The sequence below is a fragment of the Dipodomys spectabilis genome, unplaced genomic scaffold (assembly GCF_019054845.1).
Source record: "Dipodomys spectabilis isolate Male_0828 unplaced genomic scaffold, ASM1905484v1 ptg000230l, whole genome shotgun sequence".
Lineage (NCBI taxonomy): Eukaryota > Metazoa > Chordata > Mammalia > Rodentia > Heteromyidae > Dipodomys > Dipodomys spectabilis.
Window position 1 is genome coordinate 2,545,429 of NW_024870907.1, and position 23,901 is coordinate 2,569,329.

General features: G+C 47.6%; 1 protein-coding gene across 1 annotated transcript in view; it reads right to left on the minus strand.

Moving 5' to 3' along the window:
* Positions 1-368: 368 nt before the first annotated feature.
* Poldip3 (DNA polymerase delta interacting protein 3) overlaps positions 369-23,901 on the minus strand; it is a 28,541-nt gene continuing 5,008 nt past the window's right edge. Inside the window, exons 2-9 of the mRNA XM_042697982.1 lie at positions 19,887-20,280; positions 18,910-18,996; positions 12,936-13,031; positions 10,148-10,324; positions 9,633-9,710; positions 7,285-7,414; positions 3,201-3,267; positions 369-2,092 (exon numbers count right to left, since the gene is read on the minus strand). Of these exons, the coding sequence (XP_042553916.1) occupies positions 1,915-2,092; positions 3,201-3,267; positions 7,285-7,414; positions 9,633-9,710; positions 10,148-10,324; positions 12,936-13,031; positions 18,910-18,996; positions 19,887-20,280 (1,207 nt within the window). The 3' untranslated portion in view covers positions 369-1,914. The remainder of the gene's footprint in view (positions 2,093-3,200; positions 3,268-7,284; positions 7,415-9,632; positions 9,711-10,147; positions 10,325-12,935; positions 13,032-18,909; positions 18,997-19,886; positions 20,281-23,901) is intronic.

The window sequence follows — 23,901 nt, forward strand, 5'->3', positions numbered from 1 at the left end:
AGCCACAGCGCCACTTCCGGCTTTTTAAATTTTTGCTTATGTGGTGCTGAGGAATCGAACCCAGGGCCTCATGCATGCAAGGCAAGCACTCTACCACTGAGCCACCTTCCCAGCCTCAATAACTGATTTTTCTAATGTCATATTTCATGTAAGGGATACATTACACTCATGAGTACAGTTTCTTCAGACCAAGGCCCTAAGCTGTGTTGGAGAAGAGTGCTTTGCACTGTGAGGCACAAGAGCCTGGGCAGGTGCTGGAGGCCAGGCCAGCACTTCCCGCCCAGATGTGCTCACAGCCTCTCAGGATCAAATGGCTGCTTTCTGGTGCCAGGTCCCACTAAAGCCATGAGCACAATCTTCAAAGGAAGTAGGAATAACAAACGTTTATTCAGAAATGGAAAGTGATACAGACAAGTCCGTATCTTAATGCCTTTTCCTCTCCTCAACATGAGACACAGTGGGGGAGTGGGGGAGGAGGGCACAGCGCTGCCCACTACCCTCTGCTGTTCCCCAAGAAGACAGTTTATGGAGCAGGGGAAACCAAGTCCCTACAGGGCCAGGGGCTGCAGAGCGCACACCTGGCTTGGGAAAGGAGGGGAGGGAGGGAAGAGCCATGTGGGCAGGTCCCCTGACGCCTCTACTCTCAACTGGGTCCAACAAGTGAGGTCCTAGTGCTTTCTGGGGGGGCCTCCTGGCCCAGAAGGGGCCAGTATAGAAAGAAGGAATGTCTTTCAGCTGCTAGAAAGGAACGTTTGAACCAGAGGGGGAGAGAAGCGCAGCACCTCAGAGCTGTGAAACTATAGCTGGGCTCAAGCTCCTGATCTTTCCTGCTTGGTCTATCAACTAACTCGCCTCAGGGAAGTGGAGGCACCTCAGCCCACTTTGCTTCCTGGGCTGCAGAAGTGATGGTAGTGTCCCTCCAGCCCTGCCCCCAGCCTGCGTGGCTCTGGCCGTGCACTGTGCACACCCCACAATGCAGCAGGGCTCTGCGAAAGGGCACCAGGAACAATTCCTCCTGCCATTTGGAGAGCATGCCTGTGTCCTATAGCTCTGCCCCAGCTGCCTGGGAGGAAGCCGTAGGGAAACACTCATTTGCCTGTCAGAGCTATGCTCTGCAAGACACTCCTTTATCCATCCCCTTGGCCAAGGCAGAAAAACACATGCTTCTGGCATCCCTGGCGGGTGTTTGTAGATGACCAAGACCAGAAAGAGCCTGCACCAAAGCTAGCCTGTGATGACCTCCATGCTGGGCCAAGAGGGCCCAGCAGTGATCCTCACAAGGCGCAGGAGACCAGACTGGGCATTCGGCACAGCTCGAGGAACACGGAAAATATGGCTCTGGGATTTCACGCTGGGATGCCTGAGCTGGTGGTGCACAGCTGTGTGCAGAGCCACAGCCCATCCTGCCCTTGCCAAAGGCCCTCTGCAGACCAATGAGAGGCCTGGAAACTGATCCCTGCCCAGGCTGCTCCTCCACTGGCTAGGTGGATGGGCTTTCAAGGTGAGACCGTGCCCACCAGCACTGCAGGACCCCTCTGCAGTGTTTGAAGAACTTAGAAGGGAAGGCAACCTCCCCAAACAGTGTCGCCCTGCACGGAAGGAAGCTTCCCATCAGGCCACAGGAATGCCACCCAGAGAATTCAGCGCACCATTTCTAGAGGAAAAATCAGCTTGGGCAGAGGGGAGGGGAGGCTCCCACTGACACACACAGGCCTACGTTGGTGAAGAGGTGGAGGGGAGAAGAAATGAACTACAAGAAACGTTAATGTACAGAAGCGCACAGGGTAGAAGAACACAGAAAGGCAGGCCCCGTCCAGTGAGGAAGCCCTCTCCATGTTCAGGGCTTCAGTCCAAGGGCCCATTGGTCACGAGCTTTGCCTTGGCAGACAGAGCCACCCTTGTGTTTCTGCCCTCTCAAAGTTTGATTTTGAATTCTGTGGGCTGCGTGGTCACCGAGGCCCCCGAGGACTTGAAGAGCGCCTTCAGGATAGTGTCAGGGTCCACCTCAGCAGCGGGGGCGGAGGAGGAGGCCGGAGCCATCCTCCGGGGCAGCTCGCTCTCCTTTTTCACTGCGGGGCTGTCGCTCAGCCGCCTGTGGGGAACAAAGACAAGTTCCAGTTGGCTGGTGTCAGGGAGTCGCCCTGACATGCGGAGAGGACCCTATTTTCCCTGGGTATAGCACTGTGCATGCTTCCCACAGCTCTCACATCAACTACTGAGAAGACAGGAAAGGCCTGCTGCAGGCAAACCCTGCATGCCTTTCTGGTTATTAGCTCACATCAGGACACTAGCATGGCCTAAAGTAATGGTTGATTTAAGTCTCTGTAGCCCAGTGACTCCCTAAACTTAACCAGGTTACAAAGCAGAATGCGAAAGCCAGGTGCCAGTGACTCATGCCTGTAATCCTAGCTATTTGAGGATCACAGTTCAAAGCCAGCCCGGGCAGGAAAGTCCATGAAACTTTTTTTTTTTTTCTGGTCGGTCATGGGGCTTGAACTTTGGGCCTGGGCACTGTCCCTCAGCTCTTTAGCTCAAGGCTAGCACTCTACCATTTGAGCCACAGCACCACTTCCAGCTTTTTCTGCAAATGTGGTGCTGAGGAATCAAACCCAGGGCCTCATGAGTGCAAGGCAAGCACTCTACCACTGAGCCACCTTCCCAGCCCTAGGCCATGAAACCCCCTTTTTTTTTTTTTTTTTTTGTCGGTCGTGGGGCTTGAACTCTGGGACTGGGCGCTGTCCCTCAGCTCTTCAGCTCAAGGCGAGTGCTCTACCACTTGAGCTACAGCACCACTTCTGGTTTTCTGGTGGTTTATTGGAGATAGGAGTCTCACGGTCTCTCCTGCCCAGGCTGGCTTTGAACTGCGATCCTCAGATCTCAGCCTTCTGAGTAGCTAGGATTACAGGTGTGAGCCACCAGCGCCCCGCTTGGCCATGAAACCACCAGAAAACCGGAAGTGGTGCTGTGGCGCAAGTGGTAGAGAGCTAGCCTTGAGTTGAAGAACCGAGGGACAGCACCCAGGCCCAGAGTTCAAGCCATGGCCATGACCACCCCCCCAAAAAACAAACAAACCCCAAAACATTTACAACATATCTTACATAGTGGTGCAGATAATTCATCCCTAAGAATAAAGAGACCAGGAAAAGCGAACTCCCCCCCCCCCTCCGACCCCTGCCGCAGGACCCCTGTGTTGGACTTACAGCAGGATGGGCTGCTCAGAGGTGATGACATTGCCGTTCATGTGAAGGTTGCACTTCATTGGTTGCCCTGAAAACAGAGGGGAGAAAAGGCTCTATGGGAACTCCATTCCTCACACAAGGACAGAGCCACCACCTTCACAACCGAGGGTCAAAGCCTGCCACTTCAGCTGAGCCTGGTGGTACCTGTCTGTGAACCAAGGACTTCGGTGGCTGAGGCAGGGGACTGAGTGCAAGGCCAGCTTGCCTGCCGTGGGCAGGTCTGCTCCTCCCAGTTTCAGGAGCTACCTGCTCTGCTATAGACAATGCTCTGGGTCTGGGCCACCATGGAAACAAGTGTGCCTCAATTGTTTTTCAGGAACTTGGAGGAATCTCAAGCCAGGTGAAACACAAGCCTTCTCCTGAGCCTGAAAGTGTCTGAAGGATGACTCTGTGACGTCACCAGGCCCAAGCTTCCCCTCAGAGCATGTGTCCTATGGAGAGGCCTGATGCTTTATCGCCCAGACCAGACACCAGCTATTTCACTTTGCCCCAGGTCTCAGCCATGAGAGGCCAATGCTCTACCACTGAGTTACACTCCCCCCCTCCCCCCCATTCCTTTGTGCATTAATGCTCCTAAACCCTATCTCTCAGGAGGGCAGCTCTTAGACTAGCTCTCCCATCTCCATGAGTGGCTCATCCCCTTTGCAAAAGGTGTCACCTTAGTGAGTAGTGTATTATGAGATGAGCAGAGCTGGTTCAATAACTAGTCCTCACCTAGCCAAAGTGATGCCAGTGCCACAGCCCTGAACCCCCATAAACCTCTTTTCTTTACAAAATACCCAGCTCCTAGGATTTCATTATAGCAGCAGAAAATGAATAATGCAAGTAACTAAGCAAACAGAATCCCAGGGTGGTAGGATGTGCAGGAACCGCAGTAGCAAACACCTGGAAGAAAGGCAAGGAGCTTTGCTTCATAGAAAGACTTGATGAGGAAATGAGAAAGGAACAATTCAGTGAGAAACCATCCCAAATTATTTGTGAAGCAGGTAGGAAAAGAAAATGTTTACACTATGAAACTATGTGAAATAAGGATTCAAAAGCATATGGTCACATTTCTCCTTGTCCATGAAGGAATAAATACCAATGCATATAAAATATGAGGTACTGGTGGCAAACGCTTATTAATTCTGGCTGCTTAGGAGGCGGAGACATGAGGTCCATAGTTTGAGGCCAGTTTTGGCAAAAAAAAGCTAGCTGCAGTCCACTTCAAAAATAATCATCAAAAGGTGAAGCTAGAGACATGCTCAAGTGGTAGCCAGCTAGCAGAGCAAGAAATCAGAGTGAATGCAAAGCTTGGAGTTCAAACCACAGCACTGCCAAGAAGAGAGGAGGGGGGGAGGGGAGGAGAAGGAAGAAGGAAGGCAGGAGGAGGAAGGAGAGAGGGAGGAGGGAGGAAGAGGAGTCTTTATCCTGCCTGTGCTCTAAGTGAAATAACAATGCTGGATGACAGCATATGGTTCTATCATGGTTTTGAATATTTTAGACTCTCTATTGGGACCTAAGTACCAGAGAAAAGAAAATTCTTGGTGGGGGGGGGGGTGGGGGGAGGATGGGAAGGGGAAACAAAGGAGGAGGCTACAATGCTTGATAAGAAATGTACTCATTATCTTGTCCATGTAATAATTGTAACCCCTCTGTACAGTATTTTCACACACACACAAAAAAAAATCTCAAAAAAAAGAAAAGAAAATTCTTACAAAATATTACTGCTCATTAACAATGCTACTTGGCTGGAGATATACAATGAGACCCTCTTATGCCTTCTAATTCAACAGGCCTTCTGCAGAATCAAGAGGTCATTCTGACTTCCAATTCTTTTTTGTAAGACTATTGCTACACCTTAACAGTGACTCTTCTGATGGAACTGGCCAACTGAAATGGGAAAGCTGGCAAGAGCTCATCGTTCTAGATGCCATTAAGAACATTCGTTTTTTGGCTGGGGGTGTGTGCAGTTCAGCAACAGAGTACCCAGCATGCTCATAGCCTTGGGGCTCCACCCACCCCCTGTGCCCCTAGTTGTACTCATGTCAGCAAAAGTTTGGAGGACATAACTGCACATGAGAACTAGAATTAGGAGATGGCTGATTGCTGCAATCACATACCAGGATTTCGATGGCTCCTCGTGGAGCCTGCTCCTGGAGATGGTGTGATGAATACTGTGGAGGTGCCCTCTGGAGACTGCAAGCACTTCCTTGGTAACACAGAGGACTGGCTCAAGTGACTGAGACCTGGGTCTTGTTCATTGCTCAGCAAGCACATTTCCTATCCCTCAGCCTGTCAATTTTTGTTTATTGTTTGAGACACTGTCTTGCTATATAGCCTGGGTTGGCCTGCAATTGGCACTCTTCCTTCAACTTCCTGAGGGCTGGGATTATAGGTAAGAACCACTATGCCTGGCCTCTGATGCCAATTTTGAAACATTTGCTGTGGTACATGTTATCATTCAGCACAGCACATTCCAGGGCAATTATTCATGAAAGGTAGAGGCCATCAGTGTGGGGGACTGGCCATAGCTGACCTCAACCACCAGCTCCCCATCAGTCAGCAGCCAAGCCTGAGGCAAGCCCTTCGCCAGCAAAAGAGGATGACTTGCTTCAGACTCAGAAATCAGATGGCTGGTATTTTTCAGTAACAAAAGTGTTTCTAAGTGAACATATATTTGTCGACCTTCTCAGCCCAAAATACACTTATTTTCAAAGATACAAGAAAAAGGGTTGGAAATAAAAGAACAGACAGAGGCTGGGAAGGTGGCTCAGTGGTAGAACGTTTGCCTTAAGCTGAAGAGCTGAGGGACAGCGCCCAGGCCCAGAGTTCAGGCCCCACGACTGGACCCTCCCCCCCCCCCCCAAAAAAAAAAAAAAAAAAAAACCAGACAGAGACATAGCAGTAAACAGCAACACTGAGAACAAACGGCAAGCCGGAAAGGGAGTGTAGCAGGTAAGAGCTCCTTACTACAGGCCATCTGGATGAACAAAGGGAGGCAGCATCAGAGCAGAGCTCAACATTTAACAAGGCTGCAGGCCTCTGAAGAACCTGTGCCCTGGAGGTGAGCTGGACATCTGGAGCTGCTAGCCATGGCTCTTGGCTTCCCAGGCAAAATTCTTTAGTGAATCGTCTATAAAGAAATGGTGTCCCACTTTTCCTTTCCTGCTGGCCCTAGGACTTATCAGAACCTAGGCATTGTTCCTTAGCTTTTTATTTTTTTTCAGTAAGGGTCTTGAACTCAGGGCATGGGCACTGTCCCTGAGATTTTCTGCTCAAGGCTAGTGCTCTATTGCAGTTTTCTAGTGGCTAACTGGAGATAAGATTCTAATAGACTTGTGGCTAGAAAGGTGGCTCAGTGGTAGAGCGCTTGCCTTGTATGCATGAGGCCCTGGGTTCGATTCCTCAGCACCACATAAGCAAAAAGAAAAAAGCCAGATGTGGTGCTTTGGCTCAAGTGGTAGAGTGTTAGCCTTGAGCTGAAGAGCTGAGGGACAGCGCCCAGGCCCGGAGCTCAGGCCCCACAACTGGACACCCCCCCCCCCCCCAAAAAAAAAAAAAAAAAAAAGATTCTCATAGACTTTCATGCCCAGCTTGACTTTGTTTTTTGTTTTGCTGGTCATGGGGCCTGAACTCTGGGCCTTAGCTCTTCAGCACTCTAACACATGAACCACAACATCACTTCTGGCTTTTTCTGCTTATGTGGTGCTGAGGAATCGAACCCATGGCTTCATGCATGCTAGGCAAGCACTCTACCACTGAGCCACCTTCCCAGCCCCGCAGTTTGACTTTGAACCGTGATCCTCACATCTCAGACTACTGAGTAGTGGCATGACAGTATCTCATTTCTTTATAGACTTGCAGCTCTGTTTAGCAAGAAGCTACAGCTGCATACTGTAAGAATGCACATCTCTGACTGACCCTGGTGTCCAGGAGCCCCCAAAGGGACTGTTCAGGATGCCTTTCCATTTATCTCACAGGAAAGCCTGCTCCAGAAGCCCTGCTTGCCTCAACAAGCAGAAGGTGAGCCAGGAGTACAGTGATTGCTTTCTTCCCAACTTACCATCCAGACACCGGTTGTTGTATTTTTTATATGCTGTAATGGCATCATCCTTCTTCACAAAAACCACCTCTGCCACCCCAGGATGGACCAGTCTAGCTCGCTTAAGTGCTCCGCACACACAGAAAAGCTCCTGTGAAGAACAAGAGGGGGTTGGAGTTGGAGAGAATTCTGGACTTTCTATATGTACATACACTCAGAATATCACAGTAGCTGTACCACAGGTATGCTGTGATCAAGGTTTCTTTTTGGTGTGTGCACGCACACACACGTGCGTGCGCATACATACCAATGCATCCTTGAACTCAGGGTCTGGGAGCTGTCCTTGAGCTTTTTTTCTCAAGGCTAGGGCTCTATCACCATTTGAGCTCCACTTCTGGCCTTTTACTAATTAGAGATTAGGAGTCTCATGGACTTTCCTGCCTAGGTTGGAAATCAAGATCTTCAGATTTCAGCCTCCTGAGCAGCTAGGATACAGGTGTGAGCTACCAGTGCCTGGAAAGGCTCGTCTGGGATCAGAGAAGACAAGCTAACAGTAACGAGGAGGACTGGGCTTACACACCTTCCTGTATCTGTGACCTTCCACAAATTTACTAGAAAGTTCTCAGTGACCACCTTGACAAGCCATTTTAGACTTCCTCTGAGAGCTGTTGTGAGGAGGAGTGTAGGCTCACCAAAGAGTTGCTCAACTGTCACTTGGAAATCTGTTGCCAATAGTTCTGGGTGGGCGGCTAGAGGAGCTCCCCAGGACCGTGCTAACCTAGTGCCCAGCTCAGCAGAGGCAGGTAGCCAGTCGCCAAGTCAAAGACAAGCCCAGGCTAGGTCACTGGGACTTGGCATTTATCAGCCAGGAAGATATGCTTTGTACACGTGTCATCAACTCCATCCTCCTCCTCGTTCCACTGGCAAGAGGCCTGAGGCCAGAGAAGAAACAGCAGGTAGGGACCAGACAGAGGCCATCAGCACTGCCATTTCTCCATCTGTACCTGCCTTAAACTCATTGTGAGGGCAAAGAGAAGGCTTATGAAAAGGTCTGTAGGGTTAGTTTATGTTCTTTTAATTTTTGCTTGGTGCTGATGGCTCACATCCACAATCCTAGCTACTCAGGGGGCTGAAATCTAAAGACTGTGGTTCAAAGCCTGTTGGGGAAGAAAAGCTGTGAGACATTTAGTAATGATTACTAATGCCAGAAGTGGAGCTATGGCCCAAGTGGCAGAGTGCCAGCCTTGAGCAAAAAAGCTCAGGGGACAGCTCCCAGGTTCTGAGTTTAAGCTCCAGTACCAGGATCATAAATAAATAAATGAATAAATACATAAAGTTATACAGGGCTAGGAACTAAACCCAGGGCTGTGATTTACTAGATAAACATCATTCCACTTCAGCCACGCTTAATATCCTAGTGATGTTTTTGTGGTTAATTTTTTATTTTATTGTGAAGATGCTATACAGAGGGGTTACAGTTACATGAATAAGGTAATGAGTACATTTCTTGTCGAGTATTGTTACTCCCTCCTTTGTTGTTCTCCCACTATCCCTTTCTACCCCCACCCCCATATTGATGGTTAATGCTGACTATGAACTTGACTGGGTGAGAGACAGCTAGAACAGTGCGGCACAGTTGTGCCTGTCTCTCATGTACCGCGGGAGGCTCTGCCTCACCGTAGGCCCACAGCCATGGACCAAAAGACCATGGACTGAAATCTCTGAACCATAAGCTAAAGTAAGACTTTCCTCCCTTCAGTTGTTTATGGCAGGCACTGTGTGTCACCATGATGAAAGGGTGACACAATGATAAAACACAGAATCAACATGGAAATTCCAGAGGACTCGCAGAAAAATCCCCAACAGTGGATGTGACACTGTGGTACAGGACGGACTTAGGCGTCACTAGGACACAGCCCAGGCCCCAGAGGCAGGCCAGGCAAGTGGCTTGAGGGCAGAGCTTGGGCAGATGGCAGCCTTCATAGACCACCTCCCCCTGACCCGCATGAACCAGCCAAGCCTGCCCAGGATTTCTGGAGGACTCTGCTGCCCTAATGGACACAGTAGCCAAACAAAATGGCTTCTGCTAAATTCTTGCTGAAGGTTGGACCATGCCAGGCAGACAATGCCTAAGTGACTAATTCCTAGGCCTCCCTGGTCCTCCATCACAAGCTGTGTGACGCAGATAGGAGGGCTGTACAAGTTTGCACTTGGTTTCCCCTAGACTGTACCCCAAGCACTCGTTTCCCTTGGCAATTAGCTGAACCGTGATGATACAGTCCTATGAGTTCCAGCAAAGAAGTGAGCTGGGGAGTCTGGGCCACAGAAGTAGTTTGAGAAGGAAAACTCTGGTAAGTCCTAGTACTTACAACAATGTCCTCTTCAGTGACTCGGGGGTGCAGATTATTCACAGTCATCTTGGTACCTTCCAAAGGGCTGAGAACAGTCTACCACACAGACAAGAGTGTTACCAGGAGTCCAAGACAGGTGTGCAATCACCACACAGCAGCACTCACTCACTCTACATATGCAACCAGGACAGCCCCAAGGAAACCCATACAGAGGCAACACAACGGGGCCCTTAGGGTCCTAGAGCCCATTCGTACCTCATGACCATGTGTTTAAAGGAGCAGGCTCTCATTTCCCAAATATGCCTGGAATGCTCCTACATCTAGACTCCACCAGCTCAGAGTGCTCCCAGATTCCCACAGGCTTGAGCTGCTCTTTCCTCCTGGCTCCCAGAAGCTCTCCTCTGGGAAGCCTCTGCTCATTACACATGGTCATTTCTCTGCAGGGCTGGCTCCGCCTACCTATATTACCCACGGGGGTGGGGTGGGGTGGTAATATAACATTCTGCTTACCCAACACATGCTGATCACCTTACCTCAGCAGATGGCAGCTCTTTGGGGGCCTCCTCCTTGTTTACCAGTGTCCGGGACATGTTGGTCAAGGCCTTTGTTCGAATAGAGGGGAGAGCAGGAGCAGTGTACGCATCATTCTGAACCACTTTGGTGAGAGGGAGGGCCTTGGACATGGAGAGCTTGGAACTGCTCAGCCCAGCCTACAGAAAAGGACAAAAGAAAAGGCTGAGAGCTGGTGACCATTAAGCTCAAGCACACAGATACCACTGTGCACAGTATTGAAAGCTCATCAGGAAGCTTCTATGCAGCCTTCTGCAACTCAACAAGGCCACACCATTCCAACATTTGCACCTGGTCAGAAGGTCAAAAGCGGGAGGTCAGCCAGGCACTGGTGGCTCACACCTGTAATACTAGCTATTCAGGAGGCTGAGATGTGAGGATCATGGTTTAAAGCCAGCCTGGATAAGAAAGTCTGTGAGACTCTTATCTCCAATTAACTATCAGAAAACTAGAAGTGGCGCTGTGGCTCAAAGCAGTAGGTAGAGCACTAATCTTCAGCAAAAGAGTTCAGGGACAGTGTCCAGGCCTGGAGTTCAGGCTCTACAACTGACAATAAGTAAAAAATAAAGAACAGGAGGTCAAGCTTAGTCCTAACCAAGCTTCTCTGACAGTGCAGTGGTCACCAGCTTCCTGCGGCCCAGCAGAGGCACATGTGTAACCCCAGCCTCCTCAGCTGCCCGACTGTTAGGTGGTAGGTACTCTTGCTGCTTTGGGACAGTTTGTAACTAAGCACTGATCCTGCAAGGAAGAAGGAATGAGGCAGCCAGAGAAGCCGGGCCGGGGGCCGGGGGTTGGGGGCCGGGGCAGGTCACCAGGGTGGGGGAAGCATTCTCCATGTTGGAGATCAAGCCACTCCATGTCTCCAGAGCCAGTACAATATAGTAGTTACACATGTGGCCCTGGAAGCGCAACAACGAGATCTACTAGTTAGAAGCAGAGTTATTTTACTTCTCTACCTGTTTCCTTATCCATGGAACAGCGTTTTTTTCAATGAAACTTAACTACATAACTGACAGTTCCCTTGGTGGCAGATTCAATAGGTCTACTTACGAGACCAATTCAGTCCTATTGTGAAGAAACAAAGTGGGCCAGGCACCAGTGGCTGTCACCCGTAATCCTAGCTACTCAGGAGGCTGAGATCTGAGGATCATGGTTCAAAGGCAGCCCCAGGAAGCAAAGTCCGTGAGATTCTTATCTCCAATTAACCACCAGAAGTGCTGCTGTGGCTCAAGTGGTAGAGGGTTAGCCTTGAGCTGAAGAGCTCAGGGACAGCGCCCAGGCCCAGAGTTCAAGACCCACAACTGACAAAAAAAAAAAAAAAAGAAACAAAGTGGTCTGCTTCATCTATCACTTAAAAGAGTTGCGAGAGTGGCCTGCATACTCAGGTGGTGACCCGAGCGGAGTCTCTGGGCTCTTAAGGAGGTGCTCACCAGCGGGAGCTGGCAAGCAGTCCACAGCCTCCCTGTGTCACATGCCTGTGCCCACTCCTCCTGCAGCACATCTGACAACACCTGGCCCCAAGCTCTCCTGGACACAGCCCCCATGTGTTGGGGCCCGTGGGTTTTGCTAGCAACCCAGGGAATCCAGCAGCCCAGAGACCAGAGCAAATTGTTTTGTCATAGGAAAAAAAACAGGGACTGGAGGTGTGGCTCAAATGCTAGAATATCAACTGAGTAAGCAGGTTTGGGATAGCAACAAAGGAAAAATACCTGGAATTCCTCCTGAGGGATAATTCACTGCTAGGTTTTTAACTTCAAAACTCATGTTAAAACTTAATTTCCGTAATAATATATTAAGATGGAGGACCGTTATAAACATTTGCTTGGCAGGTCGCTCCCTCCATAAATGGACTAAGATCACTCTCACAGGATTGGGTTGCCGCAGTAGTGGTCCCCTGAAGGACCGATGCCTCCCATCCTGTGCACGCTCATGCTGGCTTGTCCTTTTACCATGAAGGCTCATGGACAAAGCCCTTGTGCCAGAAGCAGCCCTCTGACTTCCCAGCCTCCAGTACCATGAGCTGAGGAACTTCCATTGCTTAAAACTTACTCAGTCTTCACCGCTCTGCTACAACAAAAAATGTGCTAGGACACTCACACATTTCCCCCAAGTGCCTCAAGCACAGCACTGGGAACTTTGGCTCTGAACTTCACTTCTTATGGGATCTTTGCTAATCCCTGGACACCCAAGTCTCAACATTTACAAAACCAAGGGGCTGGCTATTGCCTTGGTGTTTCCTCAATCAGCAAAGGTGGCGAAGACAAGCCTATTTAGACACACATGTGAAGGAAGAAGAGCCAGAGGGGTTAAGACAGCTGGTGCCCCCTGTGAGGAACACAAAGACCTTATGTTTTGGTCAGTTGTAGGGCTCGAACTCTGGGCCACAGCGCTGCCCTGAGCTCTTCAATTCAAGGCTAGTGCTCTAACACTTGGAGCCACAGCACCACTTCTGGTTTTCTGGTGGTTAACTGGAGATGAGAGTCTCAAGGACTTTCCTGCCTGGGCTGGCTTGAAATGTGATCCTGAGATCTCAGCCTTCTGAGTAGCTAGGATTACAGGCATGCACCACCAGTGCCTGGCTTCTCTAGCTGCTATTTTGTTCACATTTTAGTCTAAATAGGCAACAGTTGGCTGATTCCAGCTCTGAAGATCTCAGAGCCTGAATCACTAACACAGGTCTTATTCTGCACAACCCTTCCATCCAGCTCTTGAGACACACCCAGTGAGGTAAGAGAAGGGAAAACACCATACCGTCTGGTGAAGAAAGCCTCCTGAGGCTGAAAACTTCATCTGTTTAGCAGGAATAGGTGCTAAAACATCATCCTCTTCATCTAGGTCATATAAATTCTGCAATAAACAAACAGAAGCTGGGATGGCGTTGACTTAGTGGTACAGTGTTCATGTAGCACTGTGAGATGCTGGTTTGATCTCCAGTGACACACACAAGCTAGCCAGCTTGCAGGCCCTTGGCCCTCAAAATTGAGACCCAGCCCAATAGGAAAATGGCTGCAGGTGTGAGCTAGGTTCTGGGGTAGAGGTGCCTCCGGGGACTGGCCTTAGAGAATGGGGCGTTAGTCCTGACAGGGACTCCCCATTTCCTGCTCCTCCCCTGGATTAGGCTCTCACTCTGTAGTTCTGGCTAATGTAAAACTCTTTTATATATATATATATATATATAAAACGTATTTTTCATTGTAAAGATACTATATAGAGGAGTCACAGTTACATGAGTAGGGTAATGAGTACATTTCCGATCGAGTATTGTTACCCCTCCTTTATTTTTCCTAATATAAAGCTCTTTATCTACCTCCCTCAGCCTCCTGAATACATAGGCAGAGCCAGAAGCACCCTTCTGTGAGTAGGTGGGATCTATGAAATCTCTAAAATGTTTATTATTATATTCATATGTGACTCAATGACAATGGTGTGAACCTAGGTGGTACAGCCCACTACACACCCAGACTGTGTGGTGTACACTGTTGTACAAAGTACATGACTAAGCCGGGAGCCAATGGCTCACGCCTGTAATCCTAGCTACTCAGGAGGCTGAGATCTGAGGATCGCGGTTCAAAGCCAGCCCGGGCAGGAAATTCCGAGAAACTCTTATCCCCAATAAACCACGAGAAAACAGGAAGTGGCGCTGTAGCTCCAGTGGTAGAGCGCTTGCCTTGAGCTGAAGAGCTGAGGGACAGTGCTCAGGCCCAGAGTTCAAGTCCCACAACCAAAAAAAAAAAAGTACACGACTATATTCTTTGGTTTGGAAAGGCTAGGCCAACCAAGTATGTGGCCTACAGAAATTAAGTCCAAACCTTAGTTTTAGCCTTAGCTATGTTCACAGCAGGATTTCTTTTTCTTTCTTTTTTGTCAGTCGCAGGGCTTGAACTCTGGGCCTGGGCGCTGTCCCTAAGCTCTTCAGCTCAAGGCTAGCACTCTACCACTTGAGCCACAGTGCCACTTCTAGTTTTCTGAGTGGTTTGTTGGAGATAAAGAGTTTCACAAACTTTTCCTGCCTGGGCTGGCTTTGAACCGTGATCCTCTGATCTCAGCCTCCTGAGTAGCTAGGATTACAGGCGTGGGCCACCGGTGCCTAGCAGTAGGAGGATTTCTAACAGTTAAAAATGATAGACAAGAGGTTTAATAGATTATAAAGGCAGCAACTTATCTACTTGTCAACTGTTTACAACAGTGCTTTGCTTCAGCAGCACATAAACTAAAATTGGAATGACATGGAGAAGAATTAGTACAAGGATGACCTACAAATTTGTGTATGTGTACATATATATGTGTGTGTGTGTGTGTGTGTATACATACATACATACATACATATATATATATATATATATATATATATATATGTATACATATTTTGTTGTTGTTTTGGCCAGTCGTGGGGCCCGAACCCTGGGCCTGGGCACTCTCCCTCAGCTCTTCAGCTCAAGGCTCACTCTACCACTTGAGCCACAGGGCCACTTCTGGCTTTTTCTGCTTATGTGGTGCTGAAGAATTGAACCCAGGGCCTCATGCGTGCAAGGCAAGCACTCTACCACTCAGCCACCTTCCTAGCCAGCATTCTATATTTTTATAAAATAGACTTCACATTAAAATCAGTAAGAAGAGACAAAGAAGATCACTACATATTAATAAAGAGAATGATCCACAAAGAAGAAATTACAATGGTCAAAGAAATTACAGTGGTCAAATAGCACCAAATAATGAAGCACTAAATACATTAAGTAAATTATCTTATACTTACAACAAAAACTGATAGACTCCCCCCCAACACAATAGTGGGAAACTTTAACACCCCACTCCCACAAAAGGACAGGTCACCCAAACAAAAGGTCAGCACACAAGCCTCTGAATTAAATGCCATGATAACCCAAATGGACTTAATAGACATCTACAGAGTATTTCACCCAACACCACACAATACATATTCTTCTCAGCAGGCCAGGAACATTCTGCAGAACAGATCATATCCTAGGACACACAACAGAGCAAATACAAAAGAACTGAGATAACCTTGTATCCTATCTGATCACAATGGAATTAAACTAGAACTCAATGGCAAAGAAAATACTCAAAACACATGGAGACTGAATAATAGGTGGGTCACTGAAGAAATAAAGGAAGAAGCCAGGAAATTTCTATAATCAAATGAAAATGAAAACAAGTCATATCAGAACCTCTGGGATACAGCAAAAGCAGTGCCGAGAGGAAAGTTCAGGGAAGTTCATAGCTCTAGAGTAAAAAAACCAAATTGCTCAAGTAAATAATGCAACTAGGTTGGGAATGTGGCTTAGTGGTAGAGCGCTTGTCTAACATGCATGAAGCCCCGAGTTCAAGTGCCACACAATAAACAGAAAAAGCCAGAAATGGCACTGTGGCTCAAGTGGTAGAGTGCTAGCCTTGAGCTAGTGCCCAGGCTCTGAGTTCAAGCCCCAGGACTGGCAAGGGGGGTGGAAAGGGGGAGCTCAAATCAAAAAAATTAGAAATAAAGGAAAAATTGGGCACTGGTGACTCACACCTGTAATCCTAGCTACTCAGGAGGCTGCGATCTGAGAACTGTGGTTCCAAACCAACCCAAGCAGGAAAGTTGATGAGACGAAAAGCCAGAAATGAAGTTGTGGCCCTAAGTGGTAGAGTGCTAGCCTTGAGTACGAAAACAAAACAAAACAAAACAAAACAAAACACATCAGGGCTAGCACGCAAGCCCTGAAATCAAGCCCCTCAACTGACACCTTCCCCCCAAAAAAAGTATCGTAACGATCTAGCGGAGCACCGGTGGCTCATGCCTGTAATCCTAGCTACTCAGGAGGCTGAGATCTGAGGATCATGGTTCAAAGCCAGCCTGGGCAGGAAAATCCCTGAAACTCTTATCTCCAATAAAAATCACCAGAAAAACTGGAAGTGGCGCTGTAGCTCAAGTGGTAGAGTGCTTGTCTTGACCTTAAGAGCTGAGGGACAGCATTCAAGCCCAGAGTTCAAGCCCCATGACCGACAAAAAAAAAAAAAAGAGAGAGAGAGAGATCTTCCCTTCCAAGGAGGAAAAGTCCAGGTCCTAATGTATTCATGGTGAATTCTATAAGCCCTTTAAAGGCAAACTAACACCAATAATTCTGTGAATCCAGCATTATACACATCCTGAACTAGGTAGGGACCCAATAAAAAAAGAGAACTACAGACTAGTCTCTTTGATGAACATAGATACAAGACTCCTTAATAAAATACTTGCCAAAAAAATTCAACAATAAAAAAAATTATATGCTAGGGCTGGGAAGTTGGCTCAGTGGTAGAGCGCTTGCCTTGCATGCCTGAGGCCCTAGGTTCAATTCCTCAGCCCCACATAAGCAAAAAAGAAAAAACCTGGAAGTGGCGCTGTGACTCAAGTGGTAGAGTGCTAGCCTTGAGCTAAAGAGGCGAGGGACAGCGTCCAAGCCCAGAGTTCAGGCCCCACGACCGGACCCAAAAAAAAAAAAAAATTATATGCTATGTGTTGTCTTGTCCATTTATTTGTCTGGGGGTGGGGGTGGAGGCATAGAAATGGAAGTGCAAATGGTGGACAAATGCAGCCGTGGTACTTAGTAGACACTGCTGAAAATGAACTACAAAACTTTTGGGCAGGGATGGGGGGAAAAACTAGGAGATGGCTAGGGAAAGGATAACTTTGTCCAAAAAGAAATGGACTCTTTACCTGGCTTGTAAAGCAGTAAGCCCTGTGTATATCACCTTTATAATCACAACAAAAATATACATACATATAAGAAAAAATAAAATTATACACTATAATCAAGCGGGCTTTATAAACATAAATCAATGAACATAACAGACCACACTAACAGAGCCAAAGACAAAAATCACATTATCTCAATAGATGCAGAAAAAGCCTTTGACAAAATCTAACTTTTGCACATGTTAAAAGCTCTGAAAAAGCTAGGAATAGAAAGAACATACCTCAACATATTAAAGGCTATATATGACAAACCAACAGCTAACATCATACTAGATGGTGAAAAACTAAAACCATTTCCTCTACAATCAGGAACAAGGCAAAGGATGTCCACTCTTTCTTCACTCCTTTTCAATATGATACTGGAATTCCTAGCCAGAGCTATAAAGTAAGAGAAAGATATAAAAGGGATTTACATAGGGAAAGAAGTCGATCTATCCCTATTTGCAGATGTTATGATCCTGTGTCTAAAAGGACTCTTGAGACTTTACCCTCAAGCTCCTAGAGCTGATCAATAACTGGCAAAATACAAAATCAACCCACAAAAACCAGGAGCTCAGAGGCTGGGAAGGTGGCTCAGTGGTAGAGTGCTTGCCTCCCATTATGAGGACCTGGGTTCAATTCTTCAGCACCACATAAACAGAAAAACCTGGAAGTGGCACTGTGGATTAAGAGGTAGAGTGCTAGCCTTGAGCTGAAGAGCTCAGGGACAGCACCCAATCCCAGAGTTCAAGACCCAGGACTGACCAAAAAAAAAAAGACTTGCCCATCCACGTTCGTTGTTGCACTATTAATAACAGCTAAGTTATGTAAAGAGCCCAGGTGTCCTACAATAGATGAGTGGATTAAAAAAATGGGGCATATACACAATTGAATTTTACTCATCCATTAGGAAAAAAATTATGTCATTTGCAGGGAAACAGATTGGACCTACAACAAATCATGTTAAGTGAGGTAAGCCAAGCTCAGAGACACACAGTGAATGTTTTCTCTCATAGGTGGAAATTAGAATACAACTGGACACGATTACTTATATAAAGCTCTATGCACTTACACACAAACAAACTGACTATAAAGGAGGATACACTTAGGGGAGGACACTCTGAATGTCTAAAATACTAATTATCAAAACCAGCTTCAGAAAATGGAAATATGTTTTTGTCAGTGGTGGTGCGTTGTTAGTTGTTTTTTTTTTTTTTTTTGGGGGGGGGGGAGCAAAAAGGGACCACAGGAATGGAGGAAGGGTGAACTAATAATGCAGTTATTGTATTCAATATACACTATCTAAAAAATAACCTATGCAATTTGTGGGCAGGACTGAAGAGAGAAAACTGGGAAAACGAAGGAAGAGATGACATTGTCCAAGAAATATTGTACTCATTACCTGACTTATGAAATTCTAACCCCTTTGTATAACTGCTTAATAAAAAAAAAAATTTTATAGTAAATGTGGAATATCAGAAAAATACTTGACTTACAAGAAAAAAAAAGAATGGGACAAAACCAGGTAACATAACCTTATAATCCACAACTGCAACTCCACACAAATAAAAAGTAACAACAGCTGGGCACTGGTGCGCACACCTGTAATCCTAGCTACTCAGGAGGCTGAGATCTGAGGACCACGGTTCAAAGCCAGCCTGGGCAGAAATGTCCATGCCTCTTATCTCCAATCAACCACCAGAAAACCGGAGTGGCGCTGTGGCTCAAGTGGTAGAGCATTCACCTTGAGCTGAAGAGCTGAGGGACAGTGCCCAGACCCAGAGTTCAAGCCCCAGGAAAAAACACACACACACCACATCCCTGACACACACACGCACACACCCCTGAAGGCCGGCTAGGGGTGTGCAGCTAAATGGTAGAGGGCTTGGCTAAGTCCTAGTAAATCAGCAGCAAGTGAGACACCTTGTCTTAACATTCCTCTCAGCAAAAAAACAAAAATAAAACCCACAAAACACCCACATGCATGCATACATGTGTGCTCATTAATTCTACCTGTTTGGCCTGGTGGTTATTGACAACGTTGATCCTCATTCCAGCAGGATGGGTATGAAGTGGTACCATGGGCTTCTGCTGTGGAACCTAGAAATACTCAGTGGTCACAATGCATGCACTCTACAAGCTGGGGTTCACTGCACTTGAAATAGTGGGCATGCAGTTTGAGTTTTTGGTAAAAGGAGCTATAGTGCCTTGGCTCCAAGCACCAAAGCAACATCACTGCCAAAACCATGTGGTATGAACACGTAAAGCCTGAGCTTGGCTAAAGTTTGCTGCTACTCTGTCCCTACTACCAATGCTACTGCAGAGATATGGTTTCCTTTCCCACTGGGTAGCAGCTGTGGAGAGCAGATGGGGCATTGGACTATTAAGTGTGTCTAGGCTTCTAGCCTAGTCCTCATACTCATGTATTTTATTATTTTTGGGTCTGGTTGTGGGGCCTGAACTCTGGGCCTGGGCGCTGTCCCTCAGCTCTTCAGCTCAAGGCTAGCGCTCTACCACTTGAGCCACAGCGCCACTTCCGGCTTTTTTCTTTTTGCTTATGTGGTGCTGAGGAATCGAACCCAGGGCCTCAGGCGTGCAAGGCAAGCGCTCTACCACTGAGCCACCTTCCCAGCCCCATGGCTATGTATTTTATATCTCTCTCTGAAACTTTTTTTTTTTTTTAAACAAAACTGGTGTAATAACCCTGAGGCTGGAGTGGAGGCAGCCCATGCTGAACAGGCTGCATCCTTTTCTTTCTCTTCCCTCACTATTTCACTCTGGAAAGTCATTTCAGTTTTGTGGATGTCCCCCTTTTACATAAAAGAGGTACTACCTTTCCTTTCTCCTATGGTTTACTTAGTATAACGTACGTGAAAAGCCTTCAGAAGCAGCAAGCTGCTGAACAGAGCCTGGGAGAAGTGCGTTTTACCCCACCCTGTGTCCACTCAGATCTCCTGTCTAACTCTACCGTAACAGAGGTCACAGCCTACCTGGATGGTTTTGGTGAGCTTCAGAGCAGGGGTCACTGTCCCAATGGGAGGGCTTGTGAAGGCAGCAGGGGACCTTCTCTTCAAGCTGATAGTCTCCCGGGCATCTGCCACCTGGCGGGGCTTCTGTGGCACTGTACTCTGCTGCTTGCGAGAGTTAAGCATCTCTCTGGCATCCTGCACTTTCCCTTTGATCCGAAACCGAGCATCTTTCTGCAAAAGCTTTTCCCGAGCATCTTTGACTCCCAGCTTGAGGCGGGCATCTGAGAGGCCAATCTTCTGCCGGGCATCAAATCTCTGCTGGAAAGTGGCTGTGCGTGCTGACTGGCTAAGCAGACTACTCTGCTGGATCCCAATGCGGGATCGGACGCCTCCAACTCCTGGTCTGGTGCTGAGCCTGTGAATACCACACATTGCAATGGTAAGTGGGCCTGGATATCAACAGCAGCCCAGGGAGGAGAACTATGGAATACCTGGAATACAGCTGGTTCTGGAAGCCAAAAAGCTACTCCCTCACACTCACTCACCTGGACCCCCCCAGGCTTGCTGCTCTAAAAAGGCATGGCCAACAGCAGACCTACCCAAAACCTGTCAATCCACAAGGGACCTGTGGTAGGAAAGAAGGCCATAGCCTCATGCATTATCTTCCTACTGGCTTTAAAAAAGCTTCCCACTGCGGGCACTGGTGCTCACACCTACAATCCTAGCTACTCAGGAAGCTGAGATCTGAGGATCACAGTTCAAAGCCAGCCTGGGCAGGAAAGTCTGTGGAACTCTTATCTTCAATGAACCACCTGAAAACTGGAAGTGGCCCTATGGCACAAGTGGCAGAGCGCTCATCCTGAGCTGAAGAGCTCAGGGACAGTGTCCAGGCTCAGAGTTCAAGCCCCACGACGGACAAAACAAACAAAAAAGAGCAAAAGGACTGGAGGTGCCTGCCTAGCTAGTGCACGGCCCTCTGTTCCAACTCTAGGACAACCAGGTTATAGGTTCAGAACAGGGCTGTCACTCAAGTCTTGGTCACAAAAATGAGAAAAAGCATCCTCTAGACAGAAATGCTCACTAATGAGTTCCCTCCAAAGCCACTGGCTTGGGGCCAGGCAATCAAATTGCCAAAAGGAACATGGTGAGGTATGGGCCTCTGGATGCTCCAAATTGAGGAGCTGCATATAGATTCCCAAGCAATTACCACACTCAAACTCGAAGAGGAAAGTACACAATCTGTGAGCATAGAACAAGCTGCCAGGGCCTGCAGTGTCTGGAAAGAACAGCTTATCCAAGGGCATTGGAGAAAGGTAGAATGTCGAAATGCCCACCTTAGCCCATTCCTTGTGACTTCTTTGTGTGTCCAACTCAAGTAGGGAGCTGAGGTGTCCAGTCTTCTCCATTCCCCAAAATCAAAAGCACTCATTCCTCCCCTCTCACACCAGCAAAACCTCTCTGCTACCCTGATCCCCAGACACTGGCTTTCTCCTGGGAGATTCAAAGCTCACCACACAAAGCCTCCACTAAGGTACCTGTCATACTGCATCACAATGATCTGTTTATCAGCCTGTAGCTCTCACAGAACCTTGAGCTACCCCGGCCTACCCTGCACCTCCTCAACTATTTCAACCCTGCATCAAGGAGTCAGGGCTCAAAGTGCTATTTGGAGTTAAATGCTTGCTGAGTGTCAGGGACCTTGTAAGGCTCTAGCATAGACTTTCCTTTTAGGGTCATACTCTGAAGTTAGTTGCCACCATTTCCTTTTTTTTTGGCCAGTCCTGGGGCTTGAACTCAGGGCCTGGGCACTGTCTCTGAGCTTCTTTTGCTCAAGGCTAGCACTCTGCCACTTGAGCCACACTACCACTTGGTACTGAGGAATCAAACTCAGGCTTCATGCATGCTAGGCAAGCATTCTACCACTAAGACACATTCCCAGCCCATTGACTTTGGTTTTTTTGTTTTTGGTAGGTGGTGGAGCTTGGGTAGATCTGGGCCTGGGCACTGTCCCTCAGCTCTTCAGCTCAAGGCCAGCATTCTACCACTTGAGCCACAGTTGCCACTTCCAGTTTCCAGGTGGATAATTGGAGATAAGAGTCTCATGGACTTTCCTGCCTGGGTTGGTTTTGAACTGTGATCCTCAGTTCTCAGCCTCCTGAGTAGCTAGGATTATAGGCATGAGCCACCGGTGCCTGGCTCAATTTTGCTTTTAAAAGTTTAGTTTTCCAATTTCATCAACCATTCAAGCAATCAACAGTAACTGTCAAGGAAAAAGGAGAGAAGTCCTGGGGCACGGCAGAACATCGGCTCAGCAAGCGTAGCCCCTGGCTCAAGCCCGAACACAGCAAAAGAAAAAGAAGTTAACCACCTAGATGCAATAATGAACTTCTTAAAACAAAGTTCACATTCATGAACAGAGAACGGAGAAAGGGGCAGATTCAAAATTTCTGGCTCACTTCAACTTTGTATGAAGAAACCCTTTAGAAGGAGGGTGGAGGTGCTGGTTACAACTTCTACACCTTTATAGTTGTTAGCGAAATGAGCTCCCTTCCCATAGCTTAGTACTCTCCTTCCCCTCTCCACAGCTTGGCATGCTCCCTTCCTAGGCAACACTAGGCCCATTTAGTAAAGACAGTAAATAATCAGCCTCTACCACCCTTTACCTTGGGATGGCACTTCTCCGGGGCAGCTACTACCATATAAGGCAGCAAGAGCCCCTTAAAGTGACCTTCAGGTCTGGGCAGCTGCAGGGCTCCTTATCTACTCGGGCAGCAGCCATAGATCCTAGTCCGCCATCATGAAGCCCTCACGTCCACACCAGGGTCCCCACCTCCTAGCCCTTCCTCAACTTCCTAGGTTATATAGGTCACCTCAGAAAATAGCTGGTGCTGCTTCTCAGTTTTCCCTTGTGAGAAGGGGTCTGGCCAGTCCCTTTCTCGGCAATAAACCTTCCTTTGTTCTCTGTACCCGGATGTCTGCGTGGTTTTCTGACAAAGTCCAAATAATCTAACAATAGTATTTATGTAGTTTATTATATATATTATATATATTATATAGTGTTTATGTATATATATATATATATATATACAGTTCTCTTCTCTGATCATTAGCAATGGCTGTTCAAAGTGTGAGGATTCGGTCATTTTCAGACTCTGTGGGAGTCTATGGTTGATAGACAATGCCTGCTACAGCTATGTAAGAGGCAAGCAGAGCTACGGAAAGCTTTACAAAGAAGGTAAAGCCCCTGTAATCTTTGCTACTCAGGATTTTTTTTTTTTTTTTGGCCAGTCATGGGGCCTGAACTCTGGGTCTGGGTGCTGTTCCTCAGCTCTTCAGCTCAAGGCTAGCGCTCTACCACTTGAGCCACCGCGCCACTTCTGGCTTTTTCTGCTTATGTGGTGCTGAGGAATCGAACCCAGGGCCTCATGCATGCAAGGCAAGCACTCTACCACTAAGCCACCTTCCCAGCCCCTCAGGATTTATTTAAATAAATAAAAAGGTAAAGCCGGGTGTCAGTGGCTCATGCCTGTAATCCCAGCTACTCAGGAGGCTGAGATCTGAGGATTGAAGTTCAAAGCCAGCCGAGGCAGGAAGTCTGTGTGACTCTTATCTCCAATTAACAAGCAAAAAGTCAGAAGTAGAGGTGTGGTTCAAGCGGTAGTCTGCCAGCCTTGAGTTCAAGCCCCAGGATGGGGGGGAGGGGAGGAAGAGGAGGAGGAGAAGGAGAAGGAGATGATAGAGGACAGGTAGCTTGCTTCTGTAATTCTAGCTACTCAGGAAGCTGAATTTGAGGATAGAAGTTCAAAGCCAGACCCAGGGCAGAAAAGTTCTTGACACCTCATCTCCAAGTAACTACCAAAACACAGGACTGGAGGGGTAAAGAAGCCAAGTGAGTGGAAGGCCCTGAGTTTTAAGCCGTGGTACAAACAGGTACACAGGCACACACAAAAACTAAAAATTAGAATTTGAAGAATCAAAATTATCCTATTATGTCTAGTTTAGTTTTGATATACTGTGATGTCATCCCTTCCCCCAA